This window comes from Nicotiana attenuata, chromosome 11 (assembly GCF_001879085.1).
Source record: "Nicotiana attenuata strain UT chromosome 11, NIATTr2, whole genome shotgun sequence".
NCBI lineage: Eukaryota > Viridiplantae > Streptophyta > Magnoliopsida > Solanales > Solanaceae > Nicotiana > Nicotiana attenuata.
The window spans coordinates 24,783,592-24,802,607 of NC_031999.1; the positions used below are offsets into that span (position 1 = coordinate 24,783,592).

Consider the following 19,016-nt stretch of genomic DNA (forward strand, 5'->3'; position numbering starts at 1 on the left):
ACCAAACCACCTAAGCCGCACTTCCCGCATCTTGTCCTCAATAGAGGCCACCTCTACCTTATCGCGAATAACCTCATTTCTAATCTTATCTAACCTGGTGTGCCCGCACATCCACCTCAGCATCCTCATCTCTGCTACCTTCATCTTTTGGACACGAGCAATCTTGACTGGCCAACACTCAGCCCCATACAACATCGTTGGTCTGACCACCACTTTGTAGAACTTACCCTTAAGTTTCGATGGCACCTTCTTGTCACACAAAACACCGGAAGCGAGTCTCCATTTCATCCATCCCGCCCCAATACGATGTGCGACGTCTCCATCAATCTCCCCATCCCCCCGAATAATAGACCCGAGATACTTAAAACTCCCTCTCCTAGGGATGACCTGCGAGTCCAGTCTCACCTCCCCTTCCCCTCCTATAGTCTCGCCGCTGAAATTACACTCCAAGTATTCTGTCTTGGTCCTGCTCAACTTGAAACCCTTAGATTCCAGGGTCTGCCTCCATACCTCTAATTGCGCGTTCACACTGTCTCGCGTCTCGTCAATAAATACAATATCATCTGCAAATAGCATGCACCACGGCACCTCCCCTTGGATGTGGCGCGTCAGTATGTCCATCACCAGAGCAAACAAAAATGGGCTTAATGCTGACCCCTGATGCAACCCTATCATAACCGAAATGGTCCGAGTCCCCCACCACCACCACCACCACCACCGTCCTCACTCGAGTCTTTACTCCATCATACATGTCATTAATCAATCTAATATAGGCAACAGGAACACCTCTAGCCTCCAAACATCTCCACAAAATCTCCCTCAGAACTTTATCGTACGCCTTTTCTAAGTCGATGGACACCATATGCAAGTCCTTCTTTCTCTCCCTATACTGCTCCATCAATCTCCTAACAAGGTGGATGGCTTCTGTAGTCGAACGCCCCGACATAAATCCAAATTGGTTCTCGGAAATAGTCACGCTCCTTCTCGCCCTTAGCTCTACCACTCTCTCCCAGACTTTCATAGTATGGCTAAGCAGCTTGATACCCTGATAATTATTGCAATTTTGGATATCACCCTTGTTCTTGTATACATAAACCATCGTGCTCCACCTCCACTCTTCGGGCATCTTCTTCGTTCTAAAAATGACATTAAATAACCTAGTGAGCCACTCCAAGCCCGCTTTGCCCACATTCTTCCAAAACTCCACCGGGATTTCATCTGGTCCTGTCGCTTTGCCCCTGCTCATCTTACGCATAGCACCCTCAACTTCATCAACTCTAATCTGCCTACAATACCCAAAGTCACAATGACTCCCGGAGAATTCCAAATCACCTAGTACAATGCTCCTGTCCCGCTCCTCGTTCAAGAGACTATGGAAGTAGGTCCTCCATCTCTGATGGATAAGCCCTTCATCCAACAAAACTCTACCTTCTTCGTCCTTGATGCACTTCACTTGGTCCAAGTCACGCGCCTTCCTTTCTCGCGCCTTAGCTAACCTGAACAGCCTCTTATCCCCACCACGGCCCTCGAGTTCCTTATACAGTCGACTAAAAGTTGCAGTCTTTGCCGCGTAACTGCTAGCTTAGCCTCTTTCTTAGCCAACTTAAAATGCTCCCTATTCGCCCTTTTCTCCTCCTCGTTTACACTTTCCACTAGCTTCAGATATGCTGCTTTCTTGGTATCCACTTTTCCTTGCACCTCTCAATTCCACCACCAATCTCCCTTGTGACCACCAGAATTACCCTTTGAGACTCCTAATACCTCTCTCGCGACTTCCCTAATGCACTGCGCAGTCATGGTCCACATAGCGCTTGCGTCCCCACTACTCCTCCAAGCCCCCATAGTCACCAGCTTGACCCCCAACTCCTGCGCTTTAGCTTCCGTCAAGGCTCCCCACTTTATCCTATGTTGGCTATACATCGCCCTTTTCCTCCTTTTCCTCGTGATCTCAAGGTCCATGACCAGGAGCCTGTAAAGGGTCGAGAGGTTCTCACTTGGGATGACCTTGCAATCCATGCAAAGACCTCTATCGGACTTCCTACAAAGTACATAATCAATCTGAGTCTCGGCCACCGAACTCCGGAAGGTGACCAAGTGCTCCTTCTTCTTCGGGAAACTCGAGTTTGCTATCACCAAATCAAAAGCTCTTGCAAAGTCCAGCAGAGACGTTCCTCCTTCGTTTCTATCTCTAAAACCAAAGCCACCATGCACATCATCATACCCCCCAGGCGTTGCTCCAATGTGGCCGTTGAAATCTCCTCCTATGAAAAGCTTCTCGATGTGCGGGATACCACGCACCATCTCATCTAAGTCCTCCCAGAAACGCCTATTGACTTCCTGATCCAAGCCAGTTTGGGGTGCGCATGCACTGATTATGTTCAAAGTAAAACCACTAACAATTAGCTTAATAGTCATCAGTCTGTCATTCACCCTCCTAACATCCACCACTAGTTCACGGAGGTCGTTATCAACCAAGATACCTACCCCGTTCCTGCCCCCAACCTCCCAGAATACCATAGCTTGAAACTGCCCACATCTCGCGCCTTATCTCCTGCCCACCTAGTCTCTTGTACATAAGCTATACTAACCTTCCTTTTCTCGAGAATCTTCGCTAGCTCTACAGATTTTCCAGTCAAAGTTCCTATGTTCCAAGACCCCACTCTCAACCTAGTAGCACCCTTTAGCCCTCTTACCCCCCTTACCCCCTCCCCTATGCAGACACCCCTGTAGACAAGACCTTACCCTACCATCGTTCACCAAAGCCACTATAATCTATGAGTCACTATGCAAGCGCTATCCCGAAAACAAGCGACCAAAGATACTATAATCTATGCATAATGAATGGACATTCATAAATAATATTATTTACAATAATTTCTAGTAATACAGTCAAGCCTCTTTATAACAGCCTCGTTTATTCCGAATATTTTTGGATGTTATAGCAAAGTGCTGTTATAGAGAACATATATTATAACATATAACATAAAAAATGGTTCCAAGAAAATTTGACTTTTATAGTGAAGTGCTGTTATATATGAATGTTGCTATAGAGAAGTCTGACCGTATTTCAGTTTGTATGTAATTTACTAACACTAATAGGCATATAATCTTTATACTAGTAAATCAATAACATATGAGAACATGTAAGTTAAAATATCATGGTATAGCCAGTTTTCACACTGGTCAATGAAAAATAGCCAGCGTTTATCAAGTCAATGAAAAATAGCCACTAGTTTGCTGCAACAGGGACCGGTCCAGTATAATATACGGGAGTTCTGGTGCATTTGTGTACGAACTCCAGCATATTATGCTGGACCGGTATACTTTGCTAACTCTTGTAAAATTTGCGGGAGACTGGAGCACCAGTGCTCCAAACTCCAGTATATTATACTGGACAATTATACTTGCTGGAACTCCCGTAAAATTTGCGGGAGTTCCAGCATAGTTATCCCGGAACTCCCGTAAAATTTACGGGAGTTCAAGCATACTTATGCTGGAACTCCCGTAAAATTTGCGGGCGTATTTTTCCTGATTTTGAACAGTGTTTTCGCTCAGATTTAAAGTGGCTAAATTTCGATAACTTTTGAAACTTGGCTATTTTTCAACGACCAGTGATAAATCCGGCTATTTTTGAATTTCCCGTATATAGCAAATAATGATTAGTTAACAAAAAAGTCGGTCAAATAAGTTGATACAACATATTTTACTATATTGGTAAGGTAATACATACTGTTAGTGCTTAGTATATAGTATAAATTAATTTTAAAACAATAAACTAAAATAAATTAAACTGTTTAAAATTGATTAAAGCTTGAGTTATAGTGGAGAACTGGAGATCAAAGAAAATAAAATTTCTCTTGATTTCCTTTCCAAGAATAGAGTAAATGAGATGTTAAAAGAAAATAAAAAAGTAAAACCAAAGCAGATTAAGAACAAAGGCCCAAAAACTAAAGAGAAGCAATCCAACCAAGCAAAAAACCCCTAGTCGATCTAAAACCCTAGCCGGAAATGGGCGATTCTTCCACCGCCGGCAACGGCAACTATCTGCCGCCGACAACTCCCAAACTTCCGATACCGGGCAAACGGAATATCCTCATCACAAGCGCTTTGCCATACGTCAACAACGTTCCTCACCTCGGAAACATCATCGGAAGTAATTAATCTCAGCAATTCAATCCTTAGTTCCCTCTATTTGTTTTGTTTTTGATGTCTCATTTTATCTTCAAATTATGTTTTATTTGTTTGTTGTAGGTGTGTTGAGTGCGGACGTGTTCGCGAGATACTGTAGGCTTCGGGATTACAATGCAATATACATGTGTGGTACTGATGAATATGGCACGGCTACTGAGACTAAAGCTTTGGAAGAAAATTCTACTCCCAAGCAAATTTGTGACAAGTAATGCACCTTTCTTTTATATTAAATTCATAATTTTTTCTTAGAATGTGCACTAAATAAATCAGTTAAGTGCATCGCAATCGCAAACTAGTTGGGACTTGGGATTGGCTATAGGAGACCTTTATATACAATTCACGTTAATGGGGTCTATTTATTTCATTACTAAATCATTAATATATTCATACACATTTGATACTCCCTCCGTACCATTTTATGTGATTCACTTTGATTGGACACATAGTTTAAAGAAAGAAAGACTTTTGAAACTTGTAGTCTGAAACAACTCATGGATATTTGTGTGAATATAAATCATCTTATTATGGTTAAAATCGAAAGCTTAAAGTTAAATTATTTCTAAATATAAAAAAGTATCATTCTTTATTGGAGAGGAAAATGGAAAATGCTGCACATAAATTGGAATAAGAGGGAGTATTAAATTTGTTTGGTAGATGTAAAGATACAAATTTAAGTTTCTGATTTGGAATTTGTGATAGTTTTCTTATTCTAAAATTTTAATTTTTCATTCCTAATCATTGATATACTCATCCATTACATTTTCTTAACCGTTAGTATAGTTGTTTGCCAGCTATAAATTGTTTGACACCTCCTTTTAAAAGACAGAGCCATGCGCCTACACTGCGTTGTTGCTTAAGTGAGGCTAAGTGTCCATGTTGTGCTACACTAGAGTTTAGAGTTTAAACACATCTCCAGCGTGCCTTTAACAACACTCGAATCATGTGTCGTGTTGTAACATATAAGAGAGGTCCAAGAAAGCAGTCAAAAACTCAAAACTAGCATCATGGATTCAAGTCATTCTTGATATCTCTTTTCGTAGAATAAAACGTTTGACATATCTTGGACTTAAACTCTATCACTGGAGCATAATTATACTCTTGGGTAATAGCAGGTGAGATCAATCATCAATGTCGTAACCAGAGGCGGATATAGTATACAACTTACGGGTTCAACCGAACCCATAACTTTCGATGCGGAGTAAAAAATTTGTATGTAAAAATTCAATAAAATTACAAAAATAGTAGATATGAACCCATAACCTTAAAAATATAATGGGTTCAATGTTAAAAACCTTAAAATTGAACCCATAAGATTTGAATCCTGGATCCGCCTCTGGTCGTAACTTGGAGAAGAGAAGAATAGACAAATAGACATTCCAGAGCCGTGAGAGACTTTCCAAAGTTTATACATAATTATTAGATCCTCTTTTACATGGAGGAAGTCACGCACTTTAAAGTGGACAACTAAAGGACAAGATTGAGAATAGACAAAATTTTAATTCTCAACTAATGGGATGATGATTTCTGGTTTATCAAGCAAATCTCCCTCCCTAGAGCCGTGTCAAACCATAACCCCTATTCTTAGTTGCGGATAGTGGTATAAGAAATCACCATATTCTCAAGCACCGAAGGTCTTTGAGAATGCTTAAGTGGTGGTGGGACTCATTTGTAGTCATGGGAAGGCATGATTATATCTTAGCATAGAAGTAAAGTTGTTAAGATAGAATTTAAAAAAGTGGGATTTGAACACTTGGAGGTGATTCGAGAAGAAGAAGGATCTAAATTTGGAAAATTTTGCAGTTTGCAGCCAATGCAAGAGGAAAGGTCTCTATCTCTGACTAATTAAGGTTGGATATTGTCACAATCCAATCTGGGCCTTGACCGGCGATCAGATGGTAGGGCCCCAAAGCAAGCTTAATGGAAGTCTACAGAAATGTAGACAGAGTTTTTTCTATTTCTAGGACTATCCATATTTTCTTATCTCGTCTAAGTTACATACCACAAGTCCACAACAACACCTGTGAAAAGTAATACTTCTCTCAATTTGTTTGACAAGATTTGACTAGATACATAGTTGAAAAAGTAGGACCTTTTGACATAAACTTATGCATATTATTATAAAAGTGGGAATCCCAAAACTAAAAAGTTAAAAGACCTAATTACTCTTCTAAATAATTATTTATTAGAAAGAAGAAACTAATCTTATTTGAAGTGTCTTTTCTAGAAGATTGTGTCCATCTGTTTTTGAAGTTTGGTCTTACCGTTGGATGTTTTTGAAAGTGTCATCTATATGAAGCCAATCATGACAAGATCTTAGTAATTCTTCCTATTGATTCTATCAATTTCTTATTCGTTTTTTTACCAACGTTGAATGTATATAGTACATTATTACTCCTCTCTCTTTTATATTCTGCTCCATCTTCCAAAAATTTCTTATTCTATTAGGTTGAGTTTTGGTGTTAGAAAAAATCAACTTTAATTTCTTGAGTAGGCATTGTATCTCAGGAATAGAATTTCATTAAACCATTAGCGGGTATTATAACGGTGACTGAAGTGGAATATAGTACTACTAAAGAAATGTCACTTTCTCCTCAAAATTATATTTTGATTGTTCATCTTTGTAGGTTCAAACGATATCCAACCATTTTGATCTCGACAAACAAGTCATTGACCCACATTGATCATTCATAAAAACTTATGTTATTCTTTCTTGTATGATTATTTACTCGAACATTGCTTTAATAATATAGATATTAATTTAAAAAGTGTGCTACAAGGCTCGGGATATACATGTAAAGCACGTGCCGAGAAACTAGTATGTATAAACTACCAATGGTTCAAATGAATCATACCTTATCACAAAAACAAAGAGAGAAAAAAAAACTAAGGTCTATATAACCCATGCCAACTTCTAGAAAAACATCTCATTAAGGGCAAAATGAGACGTTAAATATTACTTCCTTCATTCCAAATTTATGTGATGTAGTTTAAATTTGAAAGTCAAACTCCTTAATGTTGACTTCAAATTCAGACATAGAATCTTTAACTTTTCTGAAATAAAATTTATATATTTAAAAACTACATAAAAGTACTACAAGTCACAATAATTAATAGTTCAAAATATTTAAAGGCATATAAAAGAATCGCGGTCAGAGAAAAACGTGTTTAACAGTTGAAATCCTAATTGCATCACATAAATTGGGACATAGGAGTAGGAGTTTCTAAACACAAAAAGGTGCCAATTTTTTTTGGGATGTACAAAGTGATGGTGCCAAACAAATTGGGATAAAGGGAGCAATATCCATTACTAACCAAAGATACGTAACACAAAATTTCTGACGTCATCACAAGTTCACAACCTTGAACTACAAGAAAATCTAAATAAACTAATAATATCACGTCAAGTGAAATACTCGCGATACTTATTAATGAAGCAACACTGTGAGTTTTAAATGAATGGCAATGACAAATGATAAAGACTCTCCATGTACATGAACAAAATGCGGGCTCACCAATGCTGTCTCTTTCAATAGCTCTTATTAATAAGGTCCTCATCAGCTTCGGCAGTTGTCTCTGTGAAACAAGAGCTAAAGAGTTCGCTGTCTCAAAATGATATTTGTAATAGACTAATAGTAATAACAATGATAATAACAATTATTATTATTATTATTATTATTATTTTTGCATGCTTTCTCCCTAAGTCCTTGCAAAATTTATTTCACCTTTTTTTTTGGTATAGATGGTTACAAATTGGAGGGACTTTATTTTTCAGTATTGGAGCTAAGCATGCATTGCTTTGTTCACAAGTCCTTTCTTCGTTTTCTTGGTTTTGCAGATACCATGCAATTCATAGAGAAGTTTATAAATGGTTTGATATAAGCTTCGATCAATTTGGACGCACGTCTACTCCACAACAGACGGAAGTTTGTCAGGCGATCTTTAACAAGCTTTGGGAGAATAATTGGCTCTCTGAGAACACTATGCAGCAGGTATATAATTCTTAATAAGTATATCTTCTGGTAGATGCTTGGTTCTGTGCTGCTATTCCCAGGCCTTAAGCTCTTTGGCTTCAAATATCTCATAGATTGAAGTAGCCCGAAACTCAGTTGATGCGTGAAATTTGACATATTTGTTACTGAAGCTAAGTTTATTTCACAGCCGTACTGTGACACATGCAAAAAGTTTTTGGCGGACCGGCTTGTAGAGGGTAACTGCCCGACACCAGGTTGCAACTATGATTCTGCACGTGGAGATCAATGTGAGAAGTGTGGGAAACTCTTAAATCCCACTGAACTGAAGGATCCAAGATGCAAGGTTTTATTATTTTCCTCTTTTTCCAGATGTGTATTTCTTAATATAGTATAGTTAAAGTACTTCTTGTCATCTGGTTATCGAAGAAAGTACTTCTCATCATCTAGTTTCTTTTAAAAAATGAACATTTTTTGGCTAGAAACTTGACTTATTTTTGTCCCTTCGGGCACATCCGATGGAATTTGAATGAGACTTGACTTATTTGTGACAGAGGCTAAACAACCTTTTATTTGGAAACTTTAAAATACCAAGAACTTCAAGGACATAAAGCATGTCGGATTAACAATACAAGAATGTGATAATGATTTTACTTACTACTGAAGTCTTAGCTTGCTTACTCTACAGGTTTGTCGTAACACCCCTTGCATCCGAGATACAGACCATTTGTTCCTTGAGCTCCCTTTGCTAAAGGATAAATTAGAAACTTACGTCAACAACATGTCAGTGTCTGGAGGATGGAGTCAGAATGCTGTCCACACAACAAATGCCTGGCTTAGAGAAGGACTAAAGCAAAGGTGTATAACTAGAGATTTGAAATGGGGGGTTCCAGTTCCACATGAAAAATACAAGGAGAAGGTTGATTGAGCAAAACCGTTAGTTGTAACTGGTTACCCTTCTTTCTGAATATATAACACTTGGTTGTAACTTGTACCTTTACTGATAATTACTCCACTTGCTGTTATCAATTCATGTGTTGGTATAAGTCGAAGCAGCAATTTTTTTTTTCTGTTCAATTCCATTTAGATTTTCTTAACAACCTTATTTATTGATCTATTGGTAATTAGGTTTTCTACGTGTGGTTCGATGCTCCTATTGGATATGTATCAATAACATCATGCTACACAACGGAGTGGGAGAAGTGGTGGAAGAATCCAGAGAATGTGGAGCTCTATCAGTTTATGGGCAAAGATAACGTGCCTTTTCACACTGTAAGTTCTTGAAAATCCATAGAAGTCTTGATCAAAAAGATAAACTCCATAAAAGTATCATCATCTCTTTGGTGGTAAAAACGAGGTTGATACGACAAAGTCAGGAGTACTTGGAATGAAGGATAATGGAGACAAATTGAATATACTGAGATAGTGGTTTCCTTGATAATTGTTTACTACTCTTGTAATAGACTTAGGGCTATTTTTCGTAATGGCTTGGGATTTACATATTTAATATTCCCTCTTTAGTAGAGGGTGCGAAAGTTTACATAGGAATTAGGATACAGAAAAAAGTAAGAAAGAAGAAAGAAATTGACCACATATGAGAACTTTGTTTTGAATCGTTTTCCTTCTATTTTTGTTTAATCTTAATTGGTCAAGAACTTCTGCAGGAAGATTCAATCATCAGTTCTTCTATAATTAGAAATAATAAAATTGAAGCAGTGTTATTAATATAGGATATTTGTTAACATATAAATTTTCTTCCGTTTTGTCAAGGTTCCAAGTCTGATATTTAAACAGACTAGGGTAGAGATCATAATGGATAAAGAGAACTCACATAGCTGAGCCCAGCTAATCTGAGATTGAAGTACAGTTGAATGATTGACTTGGAGAAATATGCTTAGGGAGTTGCAATGCCATGAATTTTCCGGCTCCGTTGCTATGTTGGATAAGCTTAACCATAGTGATATTATTTATGTTAGTGGCTATTACATGTAAGAAAGTAAATTTTGTATTTTCCAGGTGATTTTCCCATCTACACTGCTTGGAACTGGTGAAAACTGGACTCTTATGAAGACTATCAGTGTAACAGAATACTTGAACTATGAAGCAGGTTAGTTGGAAATAAGGCCGTGAAAATTGTCCATATGTTCTTGCTGCTTGGAACTTAATATGCCGGAAACACCAGTTCATACTGCAGAGTTAGTGCTTTTCTCATTTGAATTTTTGCTTGTGTCTCTCGGTTGTCATAATCAGGCAAGTTCTCGAAGAGTAAGGGCATAGGAGTATTCGGTAATGATGCAAAAGATACAAACATTCCTGTAGAAGTATGGAGATATTACTTGCTGACAAACAGGCCAGAGGTGGGTTCTTGGTGGTTGTAACTTCTGTTGCCTGATAATCCCCTATTCTATAATGCTCTTTTATACAGGCATGATTACTAATGATTTCAGTTATCTAGGTGTCGGACACTTTGTTTAGCTGGGCAGATTTACAAGCAAAGTTAAACAGCGAGTTGCTAAGCAACTTAGGCAATTTCGTCAATAGAGTCCTAAGTTTCATTGCAAAAGATCCGGGTATGTCAGCTAATTATCTTGTATGATATATTTTCATAGTCTCCCCCTCTTGATATGCTTTTGCTCTTGTCAGCTAGTTTCGTGTCTGTTTTATCAAAATTCTTAAAACATTTTGACTATACCAAGCTTTGGCAGCTTATTTCGCGTGTGTTCATTTCCTACAGTAAGTCTGTTTTATGTATCAGATGACATGGTTTATTATGCTGTTTCATGCTTTTGTGTTACTGGTATTGTCTACTTGACTGCTTGTGGTTGACTTGATGAAAATTGTTGTTTCTTCTTCCTGTGAATCACAACATAAAATCTACTTGCCACCTTGGATTGTAATGCTGGTATATCTTTGAGAAATATTTCTTGTTCTTCCCTAGAAAGATAAAGAAAGATAGAAGGGGGGAAATTTCTTGGCTGAAAGTTGCTTCTGATTTGGATAACTGCCTTGATTCCTTATCGTTTGCCTTAAAAGTATCTTGCTACTGGTCACTGATCGAAAAAAAATCTTGTTACCGGTATATTCATAAAGAGAAGAAGGGAAGATTCTTGTTTCTGCTAGAAAGATAAAATTGGAAAAGTTCTTGACCGAAATTTGTTGTTTGTTCTGGTTTCGGAGTGTTAACTGGAAATAATCTAGTCCTTTTTCTTACATAAATCTAACAGATATTTATGAAAAATGTGCTTATACAGTTTCAGGTTATGGTTCCATAATTCCCAATCCTGAAGGAGCTGAATCACACCCTTTAACTAAGGCCTTGGGTGAAAAAGTTGGAAATTATGTGGAGCAATATATAGAAGCTATGGAGAAGGTAACTACACTTCTTTAATGGGGTCTTTCCAGTTCTCATGGAATAGAACTCCTTTCAATTTTTTTTCCTTACATGTGTTTGGTATGACTTTACTATCTAAAAAATAGGGCAATGTGAAAGAAAAAGGTTCATATAGATGATACTAATTCTTTTGGATTGAGGCTTAGTCATGTCAGTACATTCCTCTAGGTTGAATGTTTGTTAGGAGTCTTCTAATCTACGCCCAAAAGTGTAGCCTAGTGGTCAATGAAGGGAAAGGAGAACCATGAGATGTCAGGTTCAAATCCCAGGAGAGACAACAAAACTAGGTGATTCCTTTCCATCTGCCTAAGCTTGGGTGAGCAGAGTTACCCGGTATTTGTGCTGGTAAGAGCCTAAGAGGTAGTAGGTATCTGGTGGAACAGTCGAGGTGCGCAAGCTGGCCGGACACCACTGTCATTAAAAAAAGGAGTCTTTTAATCTCGTTAAAGATTTGTAAACCCAATAGTGTCAAGAGAACCTAGATTATTGGGCATTGGATTGGGATAGGTCCAAATGTAGTGTCATGGATATTGAGGATTCATATAGCTGGCCAGTCACTAGCTTGAGGTTGAGAGTTGTAGTAATACTAGTAGTAGTTGTATCTTACATATCTCGATTGGGTTCTTCTTTCCTTTCTATGTTCTGAAAAACCCTTATACACTGCAATTCTTTTAGGTTAAATTGAAGCAAGGCTTGAAGATTGCTATGTCTATTTCTGGAGAAGGAAACGGTTATTTGCAAGTAAGCCTGTGAAATACTTCCTAACTGTCTGTTTTTTATTTATTAGTTGCTCGTGCCATTGTATTTTTCTCTTTTGAATTAGAACCTGCTTTTGAATTTCAGTAATGGCTGTCTCATGGTTGCTTTAATCTCCTAAATTTAGACTTATCATACTTCTTTCTGTAGGAGAGCCAATTCTGGAAACTTTACAAGGAAGATAAGCCATCGTGTTCCATAGTGATGAGTACTGCTGCTGGCCTAGTGTATCTTCTTGCATGTCTTTTAGAGCCATTTATGCCATCCTTTTCACGTGAGGTAGTAACTCTGTTACCATCATTGCAGCGTTTAACTGTGTCTAGGTTCTGTACTGTGGCAGTGTGGCTGAGGTTCTGTCTGTGGTCATGTTTGATGCTTTTTTGTCTTCCTGTGATTGAGGTTCTCTCTGTGCTTAATGGTTTGATGCTCTTACGCCTTTGATTGACAGGTGCTTAAGCAGCTGAACTTTCCTCCTGAAACACAAGTTTCACTGGCTGATGAAAGAGGGGACATTGAAAAAAGCAAACGACCATGGCATATTCTACCTGCAGGACACAAAATTGGAATACCAGCACCATTGTTCAAGGAGCTGGTAATGCATTGCAGTATCTTGTTCTTTACTGCATGTCTTATTCATTCTTTCATTTTTGTCTAAGATTGAACGTGATTATATGCAGAAAGATGAAGAAGTTGAATTTTACAGAGAGAAGTTTGCCGGAAGTCAAGCGGATAGGAATCTGAAGGCAGAAGCTGAGGCAAAGAAGATCACTGATCAATTGAACAAAGCAAAAATCTCTGGTGACTTATGTTTACTTTTCTTTTCCCCCTCATCTGATAAGTAAGAATTCAATTGCAATAAAAGAAATTTTCAATTATGACAGAACAACACCCAATAGGGGCAGGAGAAAGTGTGTTTACACAACTACTGTATCTAATCCTCAGCGCAAATGAAATTTCTGATTACAATTTTTTTACTTTCATTAATAGTTATAATAGAAACGGGAAAAAAAATATTCAGAGATGGACGGGAAAGTGTTCAGTTGTTCACCTTACTTTTTATATGTTGTTTTGTTCGGTGGATCTTGTGGGCATATCTTCAATTGGGAATGCCTTTTTGTCCTCAGAGGACCTTATTTGGTACTTTTTCTTGTAAGAGATGTTACCTATATGTTTTCTCTGTCAGTATGTAGTATGCTACTAGCTGTTTTCCTTTCTCCCGAGTTTGGAGATTTTGAATATCTGCATTCAGCAAAAAATGCAGTGACTTTGTATCAGTCTCCCAGGTTTTACAAATAAAATATTTAGTTGGGGAATTTCAGGCATTCTTAATATGTCTGATATGCTGTAGCTGCACCTTCTGGACGCTCTTCTTCTGTAGGTCTATTCTGGATAGTCTCCTGATATAATAAAACCAGAATCAGTCGACATGCATCACCACCTCTCTTTATCATGCCATTGTTTCATTGATGCCAGAGGTTGGCTATGTGAATCATTTATATCCATTTCGCTCTTTCGAATAGTAACACATATCTTCTGATTATGTATGGTAACTCCTAAATAATTTATATCTATTACTGATATCTTATCATATTCTTGTTAAAGAGCTTCCTTTTCTTGTATGTGGGGGGTGGGGGGTTCTTTATCCAATGGTTTATGGCTGTATGCTAGAATAATTCTTACCAAATCGTTACATGGACTGCTGGTCACATCGAATTTTGCTTATTCTATCAGATGCTAATAAGAAGAAAGAACGTGCTACAAAACCTTCTGTAGCCAAATCTAAGGGGTCAGCCTCTGTTGAAGCAGAAATTTCGATTAGCAGACTCGATATTCGTGTTGGTCTCATTACAAGAGCACAGAAACATCCCGATGCTGATTCATTGTATGTTGAAGAGATAGATGTTGGTGAAGCTCAGCCCAGAACTGTTGTTAGTGGCCTTGTAAATTATATTCCTCTTGAGGAAATGCAGGTTTGCATTCTTCACTTTCTCTATGTGTTGATTATAAATTGTTACCTAGCAAAAATTTTCACAATGATATCTTTCTAACAGAATCGGAAGGTTTGTGTTCTATGCAACCTAAAACCAGCAAGCATGCGGGGCATAAAATCCCAGGCAATGGTTCTTGCTGCTTCCAGTAGTGATCACACTAGGGTAAGTGACGGCCTATTGCTTCTATTCCATTTATCTACAGATTGCTTATATGCCTTGCCAGGAGGATACATAAAAAGGAGAGAATTTTTACAGCCAGGAAAACAAGAAATGGTTCTTCCATTTTCCTTGTTGTCCCAATTGCACGGACTTCCTTGATCATCACCACTCTGTTGATAGTAAATAGGATCAATTCAGGATACCTGCCTAATAATACACATAGAGCTCGCTCTGATTGAGATGCCAAATAAGAAAAGACATGTAGAGTGTGGAAATTTGGGTCAAAAGGAGGTGTATATATTCCCTCCGTAAAGGAGTATTCAGGGTTAATGTAGACCAAACACTGTTGTCTTTTTGGATGAAGTAGCTACAGTTAAATATCTATGTGCAATTTGGCAAATTTTGATGCACAAAATACTGAAGCATGTGCCAAGTTTTTTGTATAGATGACATGAAAAATTTGTTGAGGTATGCCATTGTACAAGACCATCTAAATAGAATGTCTAAGGTAGACGTAGCTCCTTCAGCTGCGTTATTTTTGGTGAGAACCATGAGGTCCCAGGTTCAATCCCAGCGAAGGCAAAAAGCACTAGATATTTTCTTCCTATTAAAGCTTTGGTGGATACCTGTGTTGGTGGGAGGTTGCAGGCATCTGGTGGAATAGTCGAGGTGCGCACATGCTGGTCCGGATATCATCGTCATAAAAAAGGAAGATGTAGCTTCTTTCACTGCGATATTTTTGCACAAATGGCAATACTCCCAACTTATTGTGTAATTTACATGTGGCCACTACCAGTCAATTTACTGTATAACTGGCATATGTTTATGTATGTATTTCAAAAATTTCTGCCAGTATAATCATTACTAGAAAGTGAAATTAACACTTAGTTACTCTTGGAGATTTTTTCCCTATGTTTTTGATGGAGCACACTTAATGACTTTTAACACAGATAAGATGGTTGAAATGAGAAAAGAAAACAAAAGCTAAAAGGCAGAAAAGGGAAAAAGTTGGAAAGTTAACTTATGCAGTATGATGATGGTTGCATGTCAGGTTGAACTAGTTGAGCCACCTAAAGATGCTGCCATTGGTGAAAGAGTAACGTTCCCTGGGTTTGATGGCACTCCCGATGATGTCTTGAACCCTAAGAAGAAGGTTTGGGAAACTCTTCTGGTGGACCTGCACTCAAATAAGGAGTTGGTCGCTTGCTATAAAGATTTACCATTCACCACTTCAGCTGGTGTTTGCAAAGTTGCATCCATTTCTGAAGGATCAATTAGGTAATTTATTTGGCTGATCTTCTAGAAGAGGAATTCAAGATTTTGCTTTATAATTTCTTTCACAATTGTTCGTCTTTCCTTCACAACGATAAACAATCAAATTTTCCCTTATGATTGACTAGAGTATTGTTGAAAGGAAATGAGTATTGAATGTACTCCTTGAATCTTGCTATGTTTCTGATTTTCTGTATAAATACATAAGTTGGACAATTTGAATGAACTTCTCAACCGCGCTACTTCAGTATTCAGTTAGAAAAGGTATTATCTGAAACCTAAGGGAATCTTTAAGACTTTAATTCGCCATTCTATACATGGCTGGTTGATTAATGTCTCTGAAAATTGTCTCTCAGGTTCCTGTTTTATATGTAGAAATAAAAGAGATTGTTGGGATGTTGGTGTATTATCGGGTCTGCATGTTGTAAAATTTCTTATGAAAAAATTTAACCAACACCAAAGCTATATTGCCCGACCCTTTTGATGGCGCTGTGTACTGTGTTTTTAGGATAATCTTGCTTGTAAATCTCTTACCCTTGTGTAAATGTAACAGAAGCATTTCTCTTTTTACCTAAGGATTTTTGAGATCAAAGGTATTTCCCTTGCAAGATAAAAGATTGACATTTGAAGGCTCCTAGTCTCTAGTGATAAGAGCACAGTGATGTGCGGGTTATAGGCAAAAGCCTGATACTTAAATAGAGAAGGGTATAAGGTAGATCCATTATCCAGTGAATTAGAATTTTTTGGTTATACAAAAAAGATAGACATGTGAATTTGAAAGGAAAAGAAAGCTTTTGCGATATATTTCCCCACATTTGGGATTATACTAGGTTTGTTGTTGTTGTTGTTGTTGTATTATAAGGTGTGTAATATATTTCTTTTTCATATCAGAGTTTGATGAAAAGTCGTATTGAGGTTCAATACAGGGCATGTATGAATTATTTAAAAGTATTTTGAACTGCGGTGCATTTTTCAAACTGATGTTTACGAGATGAAAATATGATTGAGAATGATATTTAGTTTAACTAAGAATTGATTCTTAAGAAGCTAGTTTGAGTTTATGTGAATGAGATATTTATTGTAAAAATAGCACGGTATAGCCAGTTTTCGGACTGGCCATTCAAAAATAGCCAGCGTTTATGAAGTCAATGAAAAATAACCACTATTTTGCTGCAACAGAGACGGTCTAGCATAATATACTGGAGTTCGGTGCACCTGTGTATGAACTCTAGCATATTATGTTGGACCGGTATACTTTGCTGACTCCAATATAATATACTGGAGACTGGAGCATCGGTGCTACAAACTCCAGTATATTATACTGGACAATTATACTTGCTGGAATTCCATCATATTATTCTGGAACTATGTTGGAGTTCCAACATACTTATCCTGAAACTTCAGTATAATATACTGGCGTATTTTTCGGGTTTTGAACAGTGTTTTTGCTTAGATTTATCTTTATATGAAAAGTGGCTAAATTTTGGTTACTTTTGAAACTGGGCTATTTTTTAACGACTAGTTGTAATTCTGGCTATTTTTAAATTTCTCCCATATTTATTTGGTACTACGATGCCTTAGCTTCAGTGTTTGATTGGAAAGCATGTTTAAAGCAATTGCAAGTGTATTTTGTGGTTACATTCTATAAATTCATAAGTAGTACAAGCCCATAAGAAGTACGAAACTCTTTCAGCTAACCCCAAGTATATTTTGTAGTTGGAATTGGCAAACATTTATTCTGTTCAAAGAAAATGACCGGATTTTTTGTTTAATTTAATATAGTGCAGACTTGCAAAATGAATCAATATTATCTATTGAGAGATTTTTAAGGAGAACAAGATGATGTTAACCAATAGTTGATTCAATATGAGAAATAGAGGTGGTGTGGGGGCTAATGGAAGTCCACGTTATTATGTGTCAAAAAAATTGAAATCAGGTAAATTCATCCTATGTGTCATTTCATAATTTGAACTTGGATTGTGGAAGATTAGATATCACTAGGGGTGGCAAAATGGTTAAAAGAAAACAGTTAACCACTAATATTATCCACTAAAAATGGGTTGGATAATGAACTTTTTAAAATCGGGTCAAATATGGATAATTATCATATTATCCATTTACAAAATGGATAACTAATGGGTCTAACTTTTACATATGTAAAGCCTCAAATTGGGTGTTCATCAAGTTAGGGAGACTAGGAATTCTCCCAAAAGTGATCATATGCAAGAAGTCATATATAATATGGTTACCCATGTTATCCGCCGGTTAACCCGTTTTTTTATCTGTATTAAATATGGGTCGGGTCGGATAATTTATCCTTTTTTTCCATTATCCGTTTTCGATCCAAATCATATCCGACCCGACCTGCCCGTTTGCCACTCCTAGACATCACCAAAGGATATGGCGGGATAATTGGTTCCTTCATTTTTAATCAAAGGACTCAAATTTGAATCTTAAAAATGAAATTTTTTTTGATAGGGAGAATTTTACCCCATAATAGACTTATTTGATGTGAACATGAATTGGTGTGATCAATGAATTTAGAATACCAATGACTAACTTTACCTACATTATTAAGATAGACGAAACAACCCTTATCAAGTAGACAAGTTTATGTAGTAGACGTTGAGCAATATCTAGTTAAAGTCTAGAAATGAGAATTTGAAGTTAAAATACATTAATATTCTGCCTTTCTATACTTGGAGTGGGGTGGGGCCCTCGAGTGGTTGTTGGGGGGGGGGGGGGGTAATTTTATTTAAAATCAAACATTCAATAAAATTTAAGGTAGATCTGATTGGACCTAAAGTTATACTTGGAGAGCCCTACACCACATATTTAACCACTTTTAAATGAATATTGGGATTATCCTCAGTACAGGTAATGAAATGGATGTAGAATCTTCTACAAATCAGCCTTTAAAATTTGACTAATTAATGATTTGTTTCCCATCACAATATATAATAAAACAAATCTCCACTAATACTAGTTCATGTTTAGCCATGACCGAGTCACGATCTATATAAGAAAGATCTTTACAGATATAGCCTGCGGAATTCATTATTTTACATAGTCAGTTTGCATAGATTATATACATAAAATATATAAATTATATAAAGTATTATTTTTAACTAAGTGATTGGATAAGTGGCTATTTGGTTAATTCCTCGGTAAAATATCATAAATTTTGGCTAAAAGGTGATCATTTTCCTGGGGCAAAGTTGCTAATAATATACTGCTCATGTTATAAATAGAATTATATTTATGGTGAATGTCTATATTTAGAGAGAT

The 19,016-nt window shown here is 37.2% G+C and overlaps 2 protein-coding genes across 2 annotated transcripts; one reads left to right on the forward strand and one right to left on the reverse strand.

The window, feature by feature from the left end:
* Window positions 1,702-2,517, reverse strand: LOC109234767 (craniofacial development protein 2-like). The gene has a single exon (XM_019400828.1). It carries the CDS (start codon window positions 2,515-2,517, stop codon window positions 1,702-1,704), a length of 816 nt encoding a protein of 271 aa, XP_019256373.1.
* On the forward strand, window positions 3,868-15,970 carry LOC109234253 (methionine--tRNA ligase, cytoplasmic-like). The gene is made up of 17 exons (XM_019400158.1): window positions 3,868-4,153; window positions 4,252-4,396; window positions 8,027-8,180; window positions 8,350-8,505; window positions 8,848-9,078; window positions 9,288-9,431; window positions 10,176-10,266; window positions 10,410-10,516; window positions 10,615-10,729; window positions 11,411-11,529; window positions 12,226-12,291; window positions 12,457-12,585; window positions 12,755-12,898; window positions 12,984-13,104; window positions 14,038-14,276; window positions 14,358-14,459; window positions 15,508-15,970. The coding sequence occupies exons 1-17, from the start codon at window positions 4,009-4,011 to the stop codon at window positions 15,736-15,738; spliced, it is 2,439 nt and encodes an 812-aa protein (XP_019255703.1). The 5' UTR covers window positions 3,868-4,008; the 3' UTR covers window positions 15,739-15,970.

Coding starts and splice junctions, on each gene's coding strand:
- LOC109234767 (XM_019400828.1), bottom strand. CDS start 2,517: ATGGTATTCTGGGAGGTTGGGGGCAGGAACGGGGTAGGTATCTTGGTT.
- LOC109234253 (XM_019400158.1), top strand. CDS start 4,009: ATGGGCGATTCTTCCACCGCCGGCAACGGCAACTATCTGCCGCCGACA. Junction 10,730..11,410: donor TTTCATTGCAAAAGATCCGG/GTATGTCAGCTA, acceptor GTGCTTATACAG/TTTCAGGTTATGGTTCCATA. Junction 13,105..14,037: donor GAACAAAGCAAAAATCTCTG/GTGACTTATGTT, acceptor TTATTCTATCAG/ATGCTAATAAGAAGAAAGAA.